This window comes from Schistocerca serialis, chromosome 8 (assembly GCF_023864345.2).
Source record: "Schistocerca serialis cubense isolate TAMUIC-IGC-003099 chromosome 8, iqSchSeri2.2, whole genome shotgun sequence".
Lineage (NCBI taxonomy): Eukaryota > Metazoa > Arthropoda > Insecta > Orthoptera > Acrididae > Schistocerca > Schistocerca serialis.
The window spans coordinates 569670498-569693573 of NC_064645.1; the positions used below are offsets into that span (position 1 = coordinate 569670498).

The 23076-nt window shown below is 43.3% G+C and overlaps 1 protein-coding gene across 1 annotated transcript in view; it reads left to right on the top strand.

The window, feature by feature from the left end:
• The first annotated feature begins 4500 nt into the window (after positions 1-4500).
• LOC126416366 (uncharacterized) overlaps positions 4501-23076 on the top strand; it is a 42960-nt gene continuing 24384 nt past the window's right edge. Inside the window, exons 1-2 of the mRNA XM_050084046.1 lie at positions 4501-4654; positions 19860-20045. Coding sequence (XP_049940003.1) covers positions 4580-4654; positions 19860-20045 — 261 coding nt within the window. The 5' untranslated portion in view covers positions 4501-4579. The remainder of the gene's footprint in view (positions 4655-19859; positions 20046-23076) is intronic.

Sequence of the window (23076 nt, forward strand, 5' to 3'; positions counted from 1 at the left end):
CCCCACGTGTTGAGCAATTCAGCGGTACGTCCACCCGGCCTCCCACATGCCCACTATACGCCCTCGCTCAAAGTCCGTCAACTGCACATACGGTTCACGTCCACGCTGTCGCGGCATGCTACCAGTGTTAAAGACTGCGATGGAGCTCCGTATGCCACGGCAAACTGGCTGACACTGACGGCGGCGGTGCACGAATGCTGCGCAGCTAGCGCCATTCGACGGCCAACACCGCGGTTCCTGGTGTGTCCGCTGTGCCGTGCGTGTGATCATTGCTTGTACAGCCCTCTCGCAGTGTCCGGAGCAAGTATGGTGGGTCTGACACACCGGTGTCAATGTGTTCTTTTTTCCATTTCCAGGAGTGTATATAAATGATTTGGGAGACAATCTGATCAGCCGTCCTCGGTTGTTTGCAGATGACGCTGTCGTTCATCGGCTAATAAAGTCATCAGATGATCAAAACAAGCTGTAAAACGATTTAGAATAAATATCTGAATGGTGCGAAAAGTGGCAGTTGATCCTAAATAACGAAAAGTGTGAGGTCTTCCACATGACTGCTTAAAGGTACTCGTTAAACTTCGGTTATGCGATAAATCAGTCTAATCTAAAAGCCGTAAATTCAACTGAATACCTACGTATTACAATTACAAACAACTTAAATTGGAGAGAACACACAGAAAATTTTGTGGGGAAGGCTAACCAAAGGCTGCGTTTTATTGGCAGGACACTTAGAAAATGTAACAGATCTACTAAGGAGACTGCCTACACTACGCTTGTCAGTCCTCTTTTAGAATACAGCTGCGCGGTGTGGGATCCTTACCAGGTAGGAGTGACGGAGTACGTCGAAAAAGTTCAAAGAAAGTCAGCACGTTTTGTATTATCGCGAAATATGGGAGAGAGTGTCACAGAAATGATACAGGATTTGGGCTGGAAGTCATTAAAAGAAAGGCGTGTTTCGTTGCGACGGAATCTTCTTACGAAATTCCAATCACTAACTTTCTCATTCGAATGCGAAAATATTTTGTTGACACAGACCTACATAGGGCGGAAGGATCACCACGATAAAATAAGGGAAATCAGAACTCGTACGGAAAGATATAGGTGTTCGTTCTTTCCGCGCGCTATACGAGATTGGAATAATAGAGAATTGTGAAGGTGGTTCGATGAACCCTCTTCCAGGTACTTAAATGTGATTTGCAGAGTATCCATGTGGATGTAGAAGGTTCGGCTGACCCTGTAGTTCTCAGATGCGCCGTTTTTCAGGCAGAGACTGCAGACTTTTAGACTGCGATCTGCAAACAACTGTAAGTGACCAAATCTTGTGAACTACAGTCAAATTTGATAACACACCGGACATCTAAAATGCAACTGCCTCTCTCTATAAGATCAAGTGGATCTTATGAACATCAGAATAATGTCAACAGCTAACAAGAAGCGTTTCCTCAATTATAGATAGTGATAGGCACGTATAAATATAACTAAGAGAAATTCCTAGAAAAACTGAATAAAAAGAAAAGAAAGACTGCTATGGCGACCACACAGGTACGCGTTGACTCGAGGACTGCCGAGGCACGCACAACCAGTGTGGATAATGTAGAATAGTGTAGCAACAATAGGTTTATAAGTAGGTATGGTTGTACTTAGTCGGCAAACCTCGAATTCTTCCGAGGCTGCCAGTACCGTGTCTAGTAATGTAACATGGAAGTTATTTACTTGCAACTTGGTCTAATTTGATTCTTATTTTTCAAATGTTCTGCTTTATTTCTACATTAATATTACCAGTGGTTGCTGTTCTACATCTATCTACATCTACGTGATTACTCTGCTATTCACAATAAAGTGCCTGGCAGAGGATTCAATGAACCACCTTCAAGCTGTCTCTCTACCGTTCCACTCTCGAACGGCACGGGGGGAAAACGAGCACTTAAATTTTTCTGTGCGAGCCCTGATTTCTCTTATTTTATCCTGACGATAATTTCTCGCTACGTCGGTGGGTGCCAACAGAATCTTTTGCAATGGGAGGAGAAAACTGAAATTTCATGAGAAGATCCCGTCGCAGCGAGAAACGCCTTTGTTTTAATGATTGCTACTCCAATTCACGTATCATCACTATCTCCCCTATTTCGCGATAATACAAAACGAGCTGCCCTTCTTTGTGCTTTTTCGATGTCATCCGTCAGTCCCACCTGATGCGGATCCCACACCGCACAGCAATACTCCAGAATAGGGCGGACAAGCGTGGTGTAAGCAGTCTCTTTAGTAGACCTGTTGCACGTTCTAAGTGTTCTGCCAATGAATCGCAGTCTTTGGTTTGCTCTACCCACAATATTATCTATGTGATCGTTCCAATTTAGGTTATTTGCAATTGTAATACCTAAGTATTATGTTGAATTTAGTTGTTAACACGATTTACTACTACATGCAAAATATAAAACATTGTATATCACCATGATAAACGAATGTGTACAACCTGCGTAGAGTTTACAGATAACGGGTCTAAAATTCGTAGTAATAAATTTAATTTAATTGAAAATCCTCTAATTCGTCAATCTCGCGAAGAGCAGCAGCACGAATTTCTGTTTCGAAAAAAAAAAAAAAAAAAAGACCGGTTCATCTTCTCCAGAACCGTGTTGACCGTTTGCATTGTAATCCACACTGATGTTTGTGTTTCATCCCTATGACGCCGTACCAATACTGTGCCTTACAGCAAGTCATGACACTAACAATACTAAGAAAGTCTTGCAGCGCATTATCTGAACATGATTCCTATAAAACTGGGTACACGTATGTTCAATAGCTTTACCTCTACAATGAATCAACTAGCGAAAGTTTAATTGTAGGTACCCTGTCTCTCAACCTTTTAGAAACTTAGTTTCCACTCATGTCCACCAACAACGCATTTTCGAATACGCACGTTTCCTATAACGTTCTTTGTATTTTGATTGTTTGCGATGTCATACGAGCTGACAAGTACGCTACTGGTCATTAAAATTGCTACTCTACGAATATGACGTACTACAGACGCGAAATTTAACCGACAGGAAGAAGATGCTGTGATATGCAAATGATTAGCTTTTCAGAGCATTGACACAAGGTTGGCGCCTGTGGCGACTCCTACAACGTGCTGACATGAGGAAAGTTTCCAACCGATTTCTCATACACAAACAGCAGTTGACCGACATTGCCTGGTGAAACGTTGTTGCGATGCCTCGTGTAAGGAGGAGAAATGCATACCATCACGTTTCCGACTTTGCTAAAGGTCGGATTGTAGCCTATCGCGATTGCCGTTTATCGTATCGCGACATTGCTGCTCGCGTTGGTCGAGATCCAATGACTGTTAGCAGAATATGGAATCGGTGGGTTCAGGAGGGTAATACGGAACGCCGTGCTGGACCCCAACGGCCTCGTATCACTAGCGGTCGAGATGACAGGCATCTTATTGGCATGGCTGTAACGGATCGTGCAGCCACGTCTCGTTCCCTGAATCAACAGATGGGGACGTTTGTAAGACAACAATCATCTGCACGAACAGTTCGACGACGTTTGCAGCAGGATGGACTATCAGCTCGGACACCACGGCTGCGGTTACCCTTGACGCTGCATCAGACACAGGAGTGCCTGCGATGGTGTATTCAACGACGAACCTGGGTGCACGAATGGCAAAACATCATTTTTTCTGGTGAATCCAGGTTCTGTTTACAGCATCATGATGGTCACATCCGTGTTTGGCGACATCGCGGTGAACGCCCATTGGAAGCGTGTATTCGACATCGCCATACTGGCGTATCACCCGGCGTTATGTTATGGGGTGCCATTGGTTACACGTCTCGGTCACCTCTTGTTCGCATTGACGGCACTTTGAACAGTGGAAGTTACATTTCAGAAGTGTTACGACCCGTGGCTCTGCCCTTCATTCGATCCCTGTGAAACCCTACGTTTCAGCAGGATAATGTACGACCGCATGTTGCAGGTCCTGTACGCGCCTTTCTGGATACAGAAAATGTTCTCCAGATCTCTCACCAATTGAAAACGTCTGCTCAATGGTGGCCGAGCAACTGGCTCGTCACAATACGCCAGTCGCTACTCTTTATGAACTGTGGTATCGTGTTGAAGCTGCATGGGCAACTGTACCTGTGCACGCCATCCAAGCTCTGTTTGACTCAATGCCCAGGCGTATCAAGGCCGTTATTACGGCCAGAGGTGGTTGTTCTGGGTACTGATTTCTCAGGATCTATGCACCCAAATGGCGTGAAAATGTAATCACATGTCAGTTGTAGTATAATATATCTGTCCAATGAATACCCGTTTATCATCTGCATTTCTTCTTGGTGTAGCAATTTTAATGGCAGGTAGTGTAATAAAAGACAGCAGCAGAAGCAAAAGAAAGAGGTCGCATTCCGGGGTCGGCCGCCGCCGCAGTGGGAAGTCGTCCATTAGCTGTTTGCTGCGGCAACGTGCCGGGCGGCGTGGGCAGTGTGCTCACTCACGCACACACACACACACACCACAGCATCGCTTGGCCGGCGGAGCTTCTGCATCCACCAGACCGCAGTCCACCGCCTCGCCTCGGTGTGCTCCAGACATGCAGGCCAAGATGTTCGCCGTCAAGGTGAAGGACCTCAAGCAGCCGGGTTTTATTCTCAAGATCCTCGAGATTGTGAGTACCCGCCAACCACACAGCAGGAGCAGGTTCCACCATCTCTTGTTATCACTCGCCTTCATTCTTTTCCTGTTCTTTCAGTATATCTCTGCTTAGGGTAACAAGTGCTTACGCAAAACGTATTAGGGCTTACGATAGGAGCAAACACCCACTAACGGTCTGAACCCAGCACGTTAGTCTTGTCAGTAGTTATAAAAAATGAACGAAGGAAGATTGGGCTTTAACGTCCCATCGACGTCGAGGTCATTAGAGATAGAACAGTAGCTTCATAGGTAGCACACCACGCTTAGTACATGTCCACAGCGGCGCTCGGGGCCCACAGCACAAAGTTAGGATACCTGAAGACAGGCTTATAACAGCCCGAAACCGGTCGTGTGATAATAAAAGAACTTTACAACTGAAGCGGTATTTTCAACTTTTGGTAATAAAATAACACCTGATCCGAACCGTCGTCCTCCAGAATGCGAGTCCAGAGTGTAACCACGCGGTATCTCGGTGAGTTTCGACGGTCAAAAATCTAATTTCTGATGTGCATCGTCGAACTACAACGGGACCGTTGCTGTTTATATTACAGCATGTACCTGCAAAAATGGTTCAAATGGCTCTGAGTACTATGGGACTTAACTACTGTGGTCATCAGTCCCCTAGAACTTAGAACTACTTAAACCTAACTAACCTAAGGACATCACACACATCCATGCCCGAGGCAGAATTCGAACCTGCGACCGTAGCGGTCACGCGGTTTCAGACTGTAGCGCCTATAACCGCACGGCCACTCCGGCCGGTGCATGTGCCTGCGTTAACACTCGTAAGCGCCATGTATGTGGTGTTACGGCAAATATTTACAATTTTCTTTCTTGAATGTGCAGATAGAGTCAGCAGAAATTTTGTATAAGAGGTGGCCAAATTGTAAAATTACCATTTTTTAGGTAGATAAGTAATCCCACGAGTTTGAAAACGTGTCGTGCCCCAAGAAATTAATCTGATAGGAAGTATACAAAACTCAGTACTAAACTGTAGCCGGCCGCTGTGGCCGAGTGGTTCTAGGCACTTCAGTGCGGAACCGCGCTGTTGGTGCGGCCGCAGGTTCGAATCCTGCCTCGGGCATGGATATGTGTTATGTCTTTAGGTTAGTTTAAGTAGTTCTACGTCTAGGGGATTGATGACCTCAGATGTTAAATCCCACAGGGCTTAGAGCCATTTGAACCATTTGAACTAAACTATAGGCTCAACCACCTTCCAAGTGCAGAGCACTACATCTGACGGGTTTCAAAGGAGCAAGTCTTCATCGTCAGAACTATTCTATAATAATGTACTGAAACCATTAAACACGTTCTAGCAAGACACGATTAGAGACGATGTGAAAACAAATTATTAATACTTTTATCTCTATTTTTATCTTTATCACTTTTGTAAGATTCTTGTAGAATAATTCTGAAGACGACGGTTTTCTGCTTCGAAACGTGTCATTTTGGTACTTTTCTGCTGTAGAAGGCGGTTGTAACTACATTTTAACATTGAGCTTAACAATTACTGCCCCGTAAACATCATCGAAACAATCAAAATATACAAAACTCATTGCATCTCAATCAGTTGATGGATATCTAGTTAGTAGTTTAAACGTAGATTACTTTTATACCTAAACGGCAAGGTTATGCAAAAACTATATTCAAAATAGGTATTTTTATATTATTAATATGAACGTGGATGCCTACTTTTCTTGATTCATCGACCTGAAATCATACTATTAAATCGAGAGTCTCCAACTACTTACGAAACACGCACTGATGAGCCGAAACAAGACGCCTTTTAGCAAAGTGATTGTCTCCATTTGCAACAGAATACAATAACGATAGTATTTGAATGATATTTCGTGAAGACATGGCGTAGTACTTCGTGCAGTATGGGTGGAACAGCCATCATTTTGGTAGCACAGATTCCCCATAGTCTGCAGAGGAACGTCCTCTAGCATCCGTGGCGGATGGCCTTTTAGTTGGCCGCGATACATGAGCGCGTTCAATGTTCCATCTATGAAAAATGGGTCTATGAGCTGATGGTTCACTATCCCACACCATACTTTTACGCTCCATGGACTCTGACGTCCCACCTAAGGAAGCCAACGTGGACTGTCAACAGACCAATGGGGCTGTTTCGGCGGCTTACCTAGCCTTGATTGGTAAATGTGACTTCTTCACTAAAAAAAATACATGATACACCTGAAAAAGAATGGCTCTCTGGACAGACATAAAAAAGCACATGTGGAATGAATTTTTCTGCGACGCGGTTCATCTTCAGATCTTCGGTCAAAATTCGTTTACAGCCAATATACCCTGATGTTAGTATGTAGGTATTTAATGCCTGTCGTTGAAAAACCGCCGAACAAGTAAAACAGCGCTTACAAAAACTTTCACACTGGCCAAATAATGTTTCCATGCCTATGCCGCTAGGGCAGTTGATACAAAATGGTGTCTAGTGAAGGTACCTAGCGGCAGAATTCGGAGCTAGTGTTCTGCCAAGTACACCTTGTACCTTGTATACATGACGGAAAAAAATAGCAACACCAAGAAGGAGTCGAGCGACATAAACGAAAGTTAGTTGGCTGGCTCTGAGCACTATTGGACTAAACATCTGTGGTCATCAGTCCCCTAGAACTTAGAACTAATTAAACCTAACTAACCTAAGGACATCACACACATCCATGCCCGAGGCAGGATCCGAACCTGCGACCGTAGCAGTCGCGCGGTTCCGGACTGAGCGCCTAGAAAGTTAGTTGACTTGTTTCTACATCTGAAAGATGACGCCTAAGCAAACTTCGCGGCAATCGCATAAGAATGGCGCTAATGGAGTCACTATGAGGATGCAAATCAGGTTTGCTCTGAATACACGCTGTAACGGTCGTGAGCGTTACTTACCTTTGCATTGATGTTAGTAGGGAATGCCTTTAAAACAACAAAGATGCCATTATCAACACTTCACTTAGTTTGAACTGTACATGAATTCTGGCAGAAATGGTGTCGAGAACGGACGGTCGGAGCATCGTGTCCGGCGTGTGGGTCTGGCGCGTCCTACTGCATCTGCAGCAGAAATCTGAGCAGCGGTTGGCACCACAGTGACACAACCAACTGTTAAAAATCGGTTACTTCAAGCCAATCGCCCTGTAACGTGCATTCAAAGATACAGTATCGACAGCAATCGATAGATTCATACCGCATAAGTTAATAGGAGACGGGGCTGATCAACCATGGTACACAAAACAAGTCAGAACACTGTTGCAAAAGCAACGAAAAAAGCCTGCCAAATTCAGAAGAAGGCAAAATTCCCAAGACTGGCTAAGTTTCACGGAAGCTCCAAATTTAGTGCGGACGTCAATGACAGATGCTTTTAATAGTTTCCACAATGAAACATTGTCTCAAAATATGGTAGGAAACCCAAAGAGATTCTGGTCATATGTAAAGTACACCAGTGGCAAAAAAACAGTCAATGTTACCGATGATGGTGCCACTAAAGTGGAGTTACTGAATACAGTTTTCCGTAATTCCTTCACGAAAGAAGACAAAGTAAATATTCCAGAATTCTAAACCAAAACAGCTGTTAGCATAAGCGACATAAAAGTGGATATCTTAGGTGTTGCAAAACAACTCAAATCACTTAAGAAAGGCAAGTCTTCTGGTCCAGATCGTATACCAATCAGTTTCCTTTCAGAGTATGCAGACGCAATAGCGCCTTTCTTAGCAATCATATACAACCGCTCACTTGACGAAAGGTCTGTTCCTAAAGACTGGAAAGTACCACAGATCACACCAATATTCGAGAAAGGAAATAGGAGTAACCCATTTAATTACAGACCCATATCAATGACCTCGATTTGCAGTACTATTCTGGAGCATATACTGTACTCGAACATTATGAATCACCTTGAAGAAAATAACTTATTGATGCATAACCAACAAGGGTTCAGAAAATACCGTTCTTGTGCAACATAGCTATCTCTATTCCCATGAAGTAATGTGTGCTGTCGAAAAGGGATCTCAGATCGATTCCATAATCTTAGATTTCCAGAAGTCTTTTGATACCGTTCCTCACAAGCGACTATTAATCAAATTGCGTGCATATGGTGTATCGTCTCAGTTGTGTGACTGGATTCGTGATTTCCTCTCAGAGAGGTCACAGTTCGTAGTGACAGACGGTAAATCATCAAGTAGAACCGAAGTGATATCTGGCATTCCGCAAGGTAGTGTCATAGGCCCTCTGTTGTTCCTGATTTATATAAATGATCTAGGTGATAATCTGAACAGCCCCCTTAGATTGTTTGCAGATGACGCTGTAATTTACTGTCTAGTAAAATCATCAGACGATCAATTACAATTACAAAATGGTCTACAGAGAATTTCTGTATGGTGCGAAAAGTGGCAATTAGCATTAAACAAAGAAAAGTGCGAGGTCATCCACATGAGTACTAAAAGAAATCCGATAAATTTTGGGTATACGATAAATCCCACAAATCTAAGGGCTGTCATTTCGACCAAATACCTAGAAATTACGATTACGAGCAACTTAAATTCGAAAGACCACATAGATAATTTCGTGGGGAAGGCGAAACAAAGATTGCGCTTCGTTGTCAGAACACTTAGAAGATGCGACAAACCCACTAAAGAGACAGCATACATTACACTTGTCCGTCCTCTGCTGGAATATTTCTGCACGATGTGGGATCCTTACCAGGTAGGATTGACGGAGGACATCAAAAAAGTACAAAGAAGGGCAGCTCGTTTCGTGCTATCGCGCAATAGGGGTATAATGGAAATGTCGTGTGGCTAGGGCCTCCCGTCGGGTAGACCGTTCGCCTGGTGCAGGTCTTTCGATTTGACGCCACTTCGGCGACCTGCGCGTCGATGGGGATGAAATGATGATGATTAGGACAACACAACACCCAGTCCCTGAGCGGAGAAAATTTCCGACCCAGCCGGGAATCGAACCCGGGCCCTTAGGATTGACAGTCTGTCACGCTGACCGCTCAGCTACAATAGGGGTGAGAGTGTCACTGATATGATACGCGAGTTGGGGTGGCAGTCACTGAAACAAAGGCAGTTTTCTTTGCGGCGAGATCTATTTACGAAATTTTGATCACCAGCTTTCTCTTCAGAATGCGAAAATATTTTGTTGACACCCACCTACGTAGGGAGAAATGATCATCATAATAAAATAAGAGAAATCAGAGCTTGAACCGGTCATCATGATTTAGGTTTTCCGTGATTTCCCTAAATCGCTCCAGGCAAATGCCGGGATGGTTCCTTCGAAAGGGCACGGCCGATTTCCTTCCCCGTCCTTCCGTAATCCGATGAGAGTGATGACGTCGCTGTCTGGTCTCCTCTCCCAAAACAACCCAACCGAGGAGCTCGAACGGAAAGATTTAGGCGCTCCTTTTTCCCACGTGCCATTCGAGAGTGGAATGGCAGAGCAGTAGTATGAAAACAGGTCAATGAACCCTCTGCCAGGCATTTAAGTGTGAATTGCAGAGTAACCATGTAGATGAAGATGGAGATGTAGATTCCACTGCCCCCAAACCACCGCCATTTGCGGCTTCAGTGGTGTGAAGCGAGAGCTCATTGGAAGGCAAAGTGGAAGAGTGTTGTGTTTTCTGATGAAAACTGGTTTTGCATCGGTGCCAGTGATGGCTGTGCGTTGATTAAATGGAGGCCAGTTGAGAGCTTGCAACCGACCTACTTCTGTGCCAGACACACTGGACCTACACCTGGAGTTATGATCTGGACAGCGTTTTAGTATGACAGCAGGAGAACTCACGTGGTTATTCCACGCAACCTGAATGCACATTTTTACATCAGTCTGGTGATTCGACCTGTTGTGCTGCCATTGATAAACAGAATTCCAGGGAATGTTTTCCAAGAGGATAACGCTCGCCCATATACCGCTGTTGTAAGCCAACAGGCTGTACAGATAGTCGACATATCACCTTGGCATGCTGGATCACCAGATCTGTCTCCAATCAAGCCCTTGTGGGACATCATCGGCCGGACATCTCCAGCATCATCCACAATTTTAACCGCCCCTCTAATGACCGACCAAGTGCAATAGGCGTGGAACTCCATCCCACAAACTGACAGCTGGCACATGTACAACACAATGCATGCACGTTTGCATGCGTGCATTCAACAGTCTCGCTGTTACACCTGTTATTAGTGTGCCAGCATTTCACGTTTGCAATGGCTTATCTCTAGCTTGCATTAACAAGTCATCTTGCAGTGTTAATCATTTAAATATGTTACGTAGACAAATGTAGTCCTGAAATTTCATTACAGTGCCTTTTTTTTGTATTGTGATTCTTTTCTGAAGAGAGAGAGAGAGAGAGAGAGAGAGAGAGAGAGAGAGAGAGAGAGAACTTGTAACGCCGGAAATGCATATCCTCCTATTTCCATCTATTGTACTATAAATTTTTTTCCTTATTTTGTTACCTGAAGATATGACGTTTCTGTCTCTTTGTATATTGTAATTGTTTTACTATTTGTATATGCATGCATTTGTGTCGATGTATAATTGCTTTGTTGTGTAAAGATTATTTGTATTTTTACCCTGGGTCTGGCCTAGGGAAAACTATGCTATCGAACGATTACATCGATAGGTCGTGTGGAGAACCAAAGTGTTTTAAGATCTTTGGCAGTGTTAATTCTGCCGCGTGGAGTGCAGGCAGAGCAGAGTCTGGCTGGAGTAGGGCGGTGGAGCAGGTGTGTTGTGTGACGCTCCCGCGAGTTGCCCCGCTTTCGGGGTTTGGCAGCATGTAATTGGGCTCGAATTGCTATGATAGTTTCTGACACGGTGTCGCAGACGGGAAGCGTTAGCTGGCGCACATCAAGAGCCCGTTTCGGCTGGAGACCGTGTCGAGAAGAAGGCGCGCCAACATCCAGCTTCTGCAACAGCGACGGCCGACAATGAGTGATTGTCGCCACGTCCTCGATCGCCGACTTCAAACCTTCAATCAACCAAGGAAGACTGGTAGCACGTAAAGTTTTAGAACTATATGGCAGACCTCAGCTTTTCAAACTGTTAAATTTTTCTCACTAAATTACAGCAACGTAGCATGAACCTTTGTTGCTCATTGTCCCAATTGCATTACCAAGCAGAGTCCCTTCCTTTTCCGGAATGAACCCGAGTGTCGTTGAAATTCAAACGCCAGCATTAAAGTAATATCATTCGATTTCACTGCTTTAATTTCAAAGTTCAGTTAAGGTATTCATAGCTGGCTACAATATTTAGATTACACAAGCACAAATTAAGAGTGCGAGTTTTGTTACCATATTTTAGCTTTCCTGTGACTGCAGCTCAGATTGGTACGTACTAAATTTTACTATTGTTAATTGTTCGGAATCATTTAATTCAAGTTCAAAGTTAAATCTCTTATTTCTAAATTGCGTAGTTTCAAGTAGCTTTTGAAATGATTGTTGAGGTAGCCCAAGACTAACCGACTTTTACTGAATTTCGATGTGCTTCAGAAACAAAGCTCACTGTTAATTTCAGTCACTAAATTAACTTTCGATTTTCCGGTTTTATTAATTCTTTTGGTAAATTAAGTCAGAGTGTATCGAAATTTATTACTTCTGACAGACTTTCAGTTTTCACACTACACGTGTCAACCTTCAGTTGCCACGCTTCTAGTGCTAATTATATGTGTAATAACCTTTCTTTTTCAGTTACTATAGTAATTGTCCTTAGGACTGGCGACCGTAATTTCCCCCAAATCTCAAATATCTAATTACCGCTAGTTAATTGTTAACGTAACGGCCGCACATTTACTTTCTTTATTAACTTTACCTCTTTTCAAAATTAATTTCCACCAGTTTCATTTGCATTTTTCCTTTCATTTAGATGTAACCCTTTCCTCCCTCTTTACCGACAGATTAACTTCGGTGACGATTGCTTTTCCCAAATCTCCATTAGGTACACGCGGTTTAATTTTTCACTGTCATTAAGGTCGATAAGAGAGGGGGAGGTTACAAGCTCTTCGTAGAAAATTTGTGTAATCAAATTTTGTACTGAGATAAGTTTTCGCCAGAGGCCATAGTTCCCGACATTGAAGAAAAACGTACAAAAGTGACTTTCAAACGAGCTTTTCTTGAATAACTCATAAACTGTGGCCTCCAGCAAAAGCTTATACCAGAGCGAAATTTAACTGCAGTAAGTTTCCTCCAAAAAGGTCCTACTAATTTTTCTGCAGCGCTAATAATTTGCACACAGTGAGCGAGAGGTTATGAAACTCTCGTGCACGGTTTTTGAATGCATTCTATGTTGCATAAACCTCATCGCCAAGGGCAGCTGAATCACCTGTATATTGTTCAGACAGCCCGTTATGTGCTTTCGCTGGACTTTTTGGAGAACTACACCGAACTGTCTCGAGCAGCTGAATGTTGGAAAACCTCGATATTAACTTCTGATTTTTTTCCTTTTCTTTATTGAACTGATGGTCTGTAATATCTTTGTTTCTAATTGTTAATTTACTTGTGATTCTCTAGCAGCATAAAACGCTAAATAAAATAAACAGATTGGATGTGTTAACTTAGCTTTAACACCGAATTGTCAGACTATTTTGTACAGAATTTACCGATCAACAAAGCCGAACACCTCCCTGAAATCTTTGAATCCTACGACTATGTCTTTAAGGCTCTGCAGTCTGTGACGTATTGTTGATTTTGGGGTCTTCAGTCCAAAGACTGCTTTTATGCAGTTCTCCACAGTAGTCTGTCCTGTGCAAAAATTTCCATCTTTGTATAACTACTGAAATCTTCAAGCATTTAAAACCACTTAATGTATTCAAGCTTTGGCCTCCCTCTAAAATTGTCCCCCCCCCCCCCCCAATTCCCCCACAACACACACACACACACACACACACACACACACACACGCACACACAGTTTCCTTCATAAGGAACATGACAATCCCTTTCTCCTCAGGGCTGATTTAAGGCCCAAGCGACACAAATCGCTGCTTTGTTCGTCAAGCAGACAGCGTTGCCAAAGGTGCCACAACTGTAAGAAGTTCTATACAGGATTAGTAGTGACCGCTTGGGTCGCCAGGCTGAAAGGGATGCCCAAGAGCAAATATTTGTATACAGTGTGTATCACATTCAATATCGGAAACTTGCACAGTGAAAGAGTATGAAGGAAAAAGGAAAAGGGGCGGGTTGTGGGGAGGGGGGTGGCAGATAGTAGTCGCTTCTATGCAAAAATGTTCTCGACTCACGCCTTGTTTGTGCCTCGTGACGCGTATTTCACTCGGCTCAGTCGGGGGTGATTTCGATCCTGGGAACTTGGTTCACAAATACAAATGAAAAACGAAGAAGTTGCTTCAGTTCACTTGAAATTTCTATTGAATCTTCTGGAAAATTCACAACATCCCATCATAGCACTGTCTCCTAAACAAAATGGAAACAATTGAGACATTCTGAGAGATACTGAGAAAACACTGACTTGTAACTATATGCTATTGTGGGTCCACCTTGATACAAAACACTTTTGTTATTTATTTATTTATTTATTCCCAAACTAGTTTCAGCTAGAATATCGCCTTCATCAGTGGGTCCTTTATTCTACAATTAGCAGAAAAGCATACTTATAAGCATTATGAAACATTGTTATATGTGTACAGTTTGGTTCCAAATACTGTTTTCTGTGAACAGTTACATAATACCTTATTTACTTTACGTCACATTATGGTTATTATGATTGTTGCCGCTATTCCTGTCATATTTCCTGTTCTTTTTCTTTTTTTGCCGTTTTTATCGGCATAGATCGTATCATTTCAGCTCTGTGAGTAACTATTACTAAATAAATACTGAAACATGAACTTACGTATATCACATTGTAAATGTTATACAACTGGGATTGCGGTAGTGTTGCGAATACAATTTTGGTGTCTACTTGGTTGTTACGTCATTTGTCTTGTACTCACGTCCACTGGACTGGTTGCAGCTGCTTGCAGGCGCAGAATAACACAACGTTCGCCCCTTGTTCGTAATCCATTACGCCCTCTTGCTATTCGTGTGAGCCGCGAGAAATGTATCGCATAATGCGAGAAGCTTATGAAAATTTTAGAGGCAGCTCTGACCAGATAAAGTTGTTTTTATGCGAACACAGACCAATGGAGGAGTTTCAAGATAAAATTATTGTAACACTGACTTCTTTTTCATCTTTCACTATCATTCCTCAAAGGAGAGAGTGGGCTGTTAAGAGATCTTTCCAGCCATATGTTTGCTTTTCTCTGGTGTATACTTATTTATTGGTAGACAGGGACGAAGAAGAGATTTGATTGTTTTTTTTTATTTTCCTTTCGGTTTGACATATAAATTAGTAGCTCGGCATTCACCTTACTGGTGAGGGAATCCCTCGGAAACATCAACTCGAATTATCTTGTCGGAGTAAATATGCCTCTCATTTTCCTAGTTTGACTTTTTTGATTTTCGTATAAGAAATGATTGATATTACTGGCCAGTCCTGTTTGCTGTTCTGATCCGTTGTATTTTTCGTCTTTTTTCTGTATGCATCGGGTTATTGTATGATGTGGCAGATAATTGTGCTGAAATCTTGGAATATTGAAAAATAACGATTTTATCCTTAAATACAGTAGTTCTGTCATCTCTTCAGTCAGATTTTACAAGCAACTCCTGTTAGTCGGTATTTTAAAAGTTTTATGTTAGCAGTTATATGGCATTATTTGGAGTATGTGTATACTAGATGATGACGCTATTCTTCGGATTCTTCTTTCCGTGCTGAAAATTCTTTTTGTTTGTGTTTGGTTAGCCGTCCAGAAAGGCATTGCATACTCGAATAAAGGTTTAATGAAGGTCTTGCAAGTACGAGCTATGTTCCATTACAAAAGCATTTTGTACGTCATTTAAACATTTTTATAAGCCCTAATCATCGTTTTGCTTTTGCTATGGTGTTTCTTCCCTGCTAATGTACCCAACAGTCAGTCTGAGATAACTATCTTTCATTTTTGGTGTTATTTCTTGTCCCAATAATTTTAATTTGACGCCTTCTGTTGTTTGCGTTTTACTTCTTATAATGTTTTTGTATCTGAAGGTAAAAAGCTGACTTTCTTGAACATGAGATATTATAAGCCCCGAAGTAGTCATTTTTCTAGCTCGTTGACGTATTGTGTGTTCATTTGTTGTTGGCCACCTGTTGTCTTTTCTCAGCACCAGTATACAGTGTCATCTCTGCATAACGCTATATCTTCGTTCCAGTGCGTCTGGCGAGGTACATCGGCAGTGTATTGTTATACAGTAATGCGGGAGACAGAATGGAGCCCTGTGGTACTCCAGCTTCCGAGATTAAAATCACAAAACGTTTATCGCCTACTGTGATGGTTGTATGCCTGTCATCCCAGTCGCAATCAAGATCACATTTATAACCATGAGCAATTAATACGTTTCTACTTGAAAATGTTATTACAGTCAGCTTTATAACAGACTTCTTGCAACAAATTATTTCATAATTTCATCCAAATTGATTAAAATAAAATGATTTTAGAAATTTGACCTCTCTGGTACAAATATTCAATCTTTTTCATTTGATTTGTACTGTATCTTTCTTTCATAAAATTCTTACTTATTGTGAGATTTGTTTAATGTTTACCTGTTTTCAGTGATTTAATTGAAACGACTTTTACCTTTTGTATTAGTCATGATTTTAATGCTAAATTAAAAATCTGCATGATGATAAATCCGTATTTTTAGCAGTTTCAGAAAATACGATAATTAAATACTAAAAAAAATATTCCAGTTACCAAAGAATTTTTATTGACTACTGAAAGTTATATTCTACTGGAAAAACCCTGAAATGGCAGGTTAAGGGACAAAAAATTTAGAACATGATGAGTCGGATTCTTCATTAAACGTAGGAACTACTATAATTAAATACAAAATAAAATAAAATATGTCAATAATTCACCAAGCAAGTTTACTGTTTTCTCAGCATTATGCGGTGTAAGATAATGAAAAAAAGAGAAAAACAACGACGCACCACGAACCGAAGGAATTACCCAAGTGGAACCGAAATCTGTAGATGTGATGTACAAGTACAAAAAAAAAAAAAAAAAAAAAAACAAATGAGAACAGTTTCAGAAAAACTGGATGGTTTATTCAGGAGAAAGAGCTACGCAATTTGAGCAAGTCAATAACATCCTTATGCAAGCAGTTTTTCTGCTTAGCATTGACTGATAGACTTGATGGATGTCGCCTTGAGAGATATCATGGCAGATTCTGTCCAATCGGCGCGTTAGATCGTCAAAATCCCGAGGTACTTGAAGGGTCCTGACCATAATGCAGCAAACGTTTTCAATTGGGAAGAGATCTGGTGGTCTTGCAGGCCAAGGTAAGGTTTGGAAAACACGAAGAAACACAGTAGAAACTCACTCCTGGTGTGCGAGGCCATTAGCTTGCTGAAGTGTAAGCCCAGAATGGCTTGCCATAAAGGGCAACAAAACAGGGCGTAGAATATCGTCGACGTATCGCTGTGCTGTAAGAGTGCCATGGATGACAACCAAAGGGGTTCTGCTTTGAAAAAAAATGGCACCCCAGACCATCGCCTCGGTTGTCAGGCCGCATGGTGAGCCACAGTCAGGCTGGTATCCTACGTTGTCTGGGACCTTACCAGATACTTGTTCGCTTGTCATCGAAGCTCACTTCGGAACAGGACTCATCACTGAAGACAATTATACTTCAGTCAATGAGATTCCAGGCTGAAGAAGGGTCTACAGACGCCCTGGACAGTGGTGGGTACGGCTCGACAAGCAAGGGTGATGGTCTGTTGTGCCATGTCGTTTCATAGCTGGACACTTTTGGTTGTCATGTACAGCATCCTTACAGCACTCCGATACGTCGACAAGACTCCATGCCCCGTTTCTTTGCCCGTCATGGCAAGCCATCCTGAGCTAACATTGCAGCAAGATAATGCCCGCCCGCACACAACAAGAGTTTCTGCTGCTCGTCTTCGTGCTTGCCAAAACCTACCTCGGCCAGCAAGATAGCTGGATCTCTCCGTAGTTGAGAACGTCTGGAGCATTATGGGCTGGACCCTCGAAAAATCTCGGCATTTTAACGATCTAACGCGCCTATTGGACAGTACTTGGCACGATATCCCTCAGAAGGACATATAACAACGCAATCGATCAATGCGAAGCCGTGTAACTGCTTGCATAAGGGTCAGACATGGACGAGCCCGTTATTGACTTGCTCAATTTGTGAATCTCTTTCTCTTGAATATATCACCCAATTTCTCTGAAATCGTAATTATTTGTTTGTCTGTACATGTACATCGCATCCACCGATTTCCTTCCCATTCTGATAATTTCTTCGTGGTGCGTCGCTTTTTTTATTTTTTTTTTTTTTAAGAGCGTATTTTCTCGTCAAAACTCGGAAACAAGTAACAGGATCAAATCCACTGCTGGCCATTAAGACTGCTACACCACAAGATTACGCGATACAGACGCGAAATTTAACCGACAGGAAGAAGATGCTGTGATATGCAAATGATTAGCTTTTCAGAGCATTCACACAAGGTTGGCGCCGGTGGCGACACCTACAACGTGCTGACAGGGAAGTTTCCAACCGATTTCTCATACACAAACAGCAGTTGACCGGCGTTGTCTGGTGAAACGTTCTTGTGATGCCTTGTGTAAGGAGGAGAAATGCGTACCATCACATTTCCGACTTTGATAAAGGTCAGATTGTAGCCTATCGCGATTGCGGTTTATCGTATCGCGACATTGCAGTACGCGTTGGTCGAGATCCAATGACTGTTAGCAGAATATGGAATCGGTATGTTCAGGAGGGTAATACGGAACGCCGTGCTGGATCCCAACGGCCTCGTATCACTAGCAGTCGAAATGACAGGCATCTTATTGGCATGGCTGTAACGGATCGTGCAGCCACGTCTCGATCCCTGAGTCAACAGACGGAGACGTTTGCAAGACAACATCCATCTGCAAGAACAGTTCGACGACGTTTGCAGCAGCATTGACTATCAGCTGGGAGACCATGGCTGCAGTTACCCTTGACGCTGCATCACAGACAGGAGCGCCTGCGATGGTGTACTCAACAACGAACCTGGGTGCACGAATGGCAAAACGTAATTTTTTCAGATGAATCGAGGTTCTGTTTACAGCATCATGATGGTCGCATTTGTGTTTGGCGACATCGCGGTGAACGCACATTCGAAGCGTGTATTTGTTATCGCCATACTTGCTATCACGCGGCGTGATGGTATGGGGTGCCATTGGCTACACGACTCGGTCACCCCTTGTTCGCATTGACGGCACTTTGAACAGTGGACGTTACATTTCAGATATGTTACGACCCGTGGCTCTACCCTTCAAAAATGGTTCAAATGGCTCTGAGCACTATGGGACTTAACATCTGTGGTCATCAATCCCCTAGAACTTAGAACTAATTAAACCTAACTAACCTAAGGACAACACACACATCCATGCCCGAGGCAGGATTCGAACCTGCGACCGTAGCGGTCACGCGGTTCAACACTGAAGCGCCTAGAACCACAAGGCCTACCTCATCATCACGCCGGTGCTGCTGCTCGGCTACCCCACCAGCGAGATCGGACCGGCCGGCGCTCTACCATTCATTCGATCGCTGGGAAACCCTACATTTCAGCAGGATAATGCACGACCGCATGTTGCAGGTCCTGTACGGGCCTTTCTGGATACAGAAAATGTTCGACTGCTGCCCTGGCCACCACAGTCTCCAGATCTCTCACCAATTGAAAACGTCCGGTCAATGGTGGCCGATCAACTGGCTCGTCACAATACGCCAGTCACTACTCTTGATGAACTGTGGTATCGTGTTGAAGCTGCATGGGCAGCTGTACCTGTACACGGCATCCAAGCTCTGTTTGACTCAATGCCCAGGCGTATCCAGGCCGTTATTACGACCAGAGGTGGTTGTCCTGGGTACTGATTTCTCAGGATCTATGCACCCAAATTGCGTGAAAATGTAATCACATGTCAGTTCTAGTATAATATATTTGTCCAATGAATACCAGTTTCTCATCTGCATATCTTCTTGGTGTAGCAGTTTTAATGGCCAGTAGTGTTAAGTACTGTTGTATCGGCTTGTTCATTAAACATTTAGATCGAGTAGCACGTTAGTAGCTGTGTGAGGTGACGGCCGGCCGTGTTGCAGGCGATGCTGCTCACGACGACCCTGGTGGCGCGGCTGGGGCGCGGCGGCGGGCCCGTCAGCTTCCACCGGCTGTCTCCGGACGCCGACACGCTGGGCCAGGGCGTTTGCCTGGCCTACCTCATCATCACGCCGGTGCTGCTGCTCGGCTACCTCACCGGCGAGATCGGACACCAGCGCAGGAAGATGGTCAGTCTCCCGCCGCCTCACTCGGCTCCTGCGGCGTAGCGAGTGGTAGGCCAGAGCGCTCCGGTTCTTCATTCAGAGTACTGGTCGTCCAGCCGCGCAATCAGATGCTAGTGCTGCCCGTGTCCTCAGCCGTATTTCATGCCAATACGCGCCTAACAACTATAGGTTGCGCAAGATGGCAGTGACCAGTTTTCGTCCAAGCTGAGCGAGTTCATTCGTTTGTTCAGAAGTGGAATCCGACAAGTGTTTGCCACCTTTCGACCGGCGATGATAGAATCGACGCGCAAGCCCTGCAGTCTTTCTCAAACGGTTTTACAGAAACCATTCGGTTAAAAAAATCATTTTTGCTTCACTTGTAGCTTTACATGTCAGGTTCATTATGATTTGCCCATCATTCCCTTAATGGTCATGTTGTTGTTGTTGTCTTCAGTCCAGAGACTGGTCTGATGCAGCTCTCCATGCTACTCTATCCTCTGCAAGCTTCTTCATCTCTGAGTAATTACTGCTACCTACATCCTTCTGAATCTGTTTAGTGTATTCATCTCTTGGTCTCCCTCTACGATTTTTACCCTCCACGCTTCCCTCCATCACTAAACTGGTGATCCCTTGATGCCGCAGAACATTTCGCACTGCTCATAAGCCACACATCACGCCGGTAAATGCCAAACGACGCCTCGCTTAGTGTAAAGAGCGTAAACATTGGACGATTGAACAGTGAAAAAACGTTGTGTGGAGCGACGAATCACGGTACACAATGTGGCGATCCGATGGCAGAGTGTGGGTATGGCGAATACCTGGTGAACGTAATCTGCCAGCGTGTGTAGTGCCAATAGTAAAATTCGGAGGCGGTAGTTTTATGGTGTGGTCGTGCTTTTCATAGGGGGGAGGGGGGGGGGGGCTTGAACCCCTTGTTGTTTGTATATATTGTTGTTGCTGTGGTCTTCAGTCCAGAGACTGGTTTGCTGCAGCTCTCCATGCTACTCTATCCTGTGCAAGCTTCTTCATCTCCCAGTACCTACTGCAACCTACATCCTTATAAACCTGTTTAGTGTATTCATCTCTTGGTCTCCCTCCACGATTTTTACCCTCCACGCTGCCTTCCAATACTAAATTGGTGATCCCTTCATGCCTCAGAATATGCGCTACCAACCGATCCCTTCTTCTAGTTAAGTTGCGAAACAAACATCTCTTCTCCCCGATTCTATTCAATACCTTCTCATTAGTCACGTGATCTACCCATCTAATATTCAGTATTCTTCTGTAGTACCACATTTCGAAAGCTTCTATTCTCTCCTTGTCTAAACTATTTATCGCCCACGTTTCAAAATATTCAAATGTGCGTGAAATCTTATGGGACTTAACTGCTAAGGTCATCAGTCCCTAAGCTTACACACTACTTAACCTAAATTATCCTAAGAACAAACGCACACACACGCCCATGCCCGAGCGAGGATTCGAACCTCCACCCATGTTTCACATCCATACATGGCTACACTCCATACAAATACTTTTAGAAAAGACTTCCTTACACTTAAACCTATACTCGATGTTAGCAAATTTCTCTTCTTCAGAAACGCTTTCCTTGGCATTGCCAGTCTACATTTTATATCCACTCTACTTCGACCATCATCAGTTATTTTGCTCCCCAAATAGCAAAACTCCTTTACCACTTTACGTGTCTCATTTCCCAATGTAATTCCCTCAGCATCACCCGACTTCATTCGACTACATTCCATTATCCTCGTTTTGCTTTTGTTGATGTTCATCTTATATACTCCTTTCAAGACACTGTCCATTCTGTTCACCTGTTCTTCCATGTCCTTTCCTGTCTCTGACAGAATTACAATGTCATCGGCAATCCTCAAAGTTTTTATTTCTTCTCCTTCGATTTTAATTCCTACTCCAAAGTTTTCTTTTGTTTCCTTTACTGCTTGCTCAATATACAATGAATAACATCGGGGATAGGCTACAACCCTGTCTCACTCCCTTGCCAACCGCCGCTGTTTCCCTTTCATACCCCTCGATTCTTATAACTGCCATCTGGTTCTTTTACAAATTGTATATAGCCTTTCGCTTCCTGTGTTAGACCCCAGGCCACCTTCAGAATTTAAAAGAGAGTATTCCACTCAATCTTGTCAAAAGCTTTCTCTAAATCTACAAATGCTAGAAACGTCATTCTTACTGTGATATTTACGTGGAAGAAAGACACTGCGCGAAATTCGAAAAAGTTTGAAATGAAAAATAGGGGTCGCTATGATGTTGCGTTTGGTGCGAATTGCATAATATGTTGCTGCATATGAAATTTAGCTAACATATTCAATTTTTCTTAAGACTTTGGTGGAAGTCTCTGTCTGTCACCAGTCTTGCGATCAAACTGCGCCGGCGATAAAGCCAGAGTGAAATATCCACATCATTCATCATACTTCATGAACTGTTTGAAATGTCGAAATGAGATTTTGACGAATGATAGCATACAAAGGGGAAAGTATTTTGCCATATGGTTATTATGCGAAGCTTCATTATCTACCGTCTTATTCTACTATCTACAGACTTTTCCTATGAAAGAATTTAATTTTTAAGGGCCTTTGGTAGCTGGTGACATGAGAAATGCTACGAGTTTTGGAACGACATAAGTGAGGTCTTTACATGTTTATTTTGTACTGCGGATGTGCTTTTCCATAAGATACTGACCATACTTTTCTTCAGTTCCCCTCTTAATAAACTTAATAACCCACTGTTTCAGAATTCTCTCGCATTTGCGTCTGCACAACATGTAAGTGAGGTGAGATTATGTAAACACCGCTGAGTTTTGGCAAAAGAAGCAAATTTTAACATGGAAACAAGAGTAACGTGTAGGTTTTGGGCGTGGAGGGGTCCCGCTTAATAATTGCCAAAAATGTGATTGTAGGCTTCGATTTAGAACGGAACTTCCGCTCCAGCACGCTACACTTCCCGACTGCAGCCCCCAGCACTATCACTCTCCCCACGCGTGCCCTGGCCACGGTATTCTGAGTGCCGAATTCAAAACCGT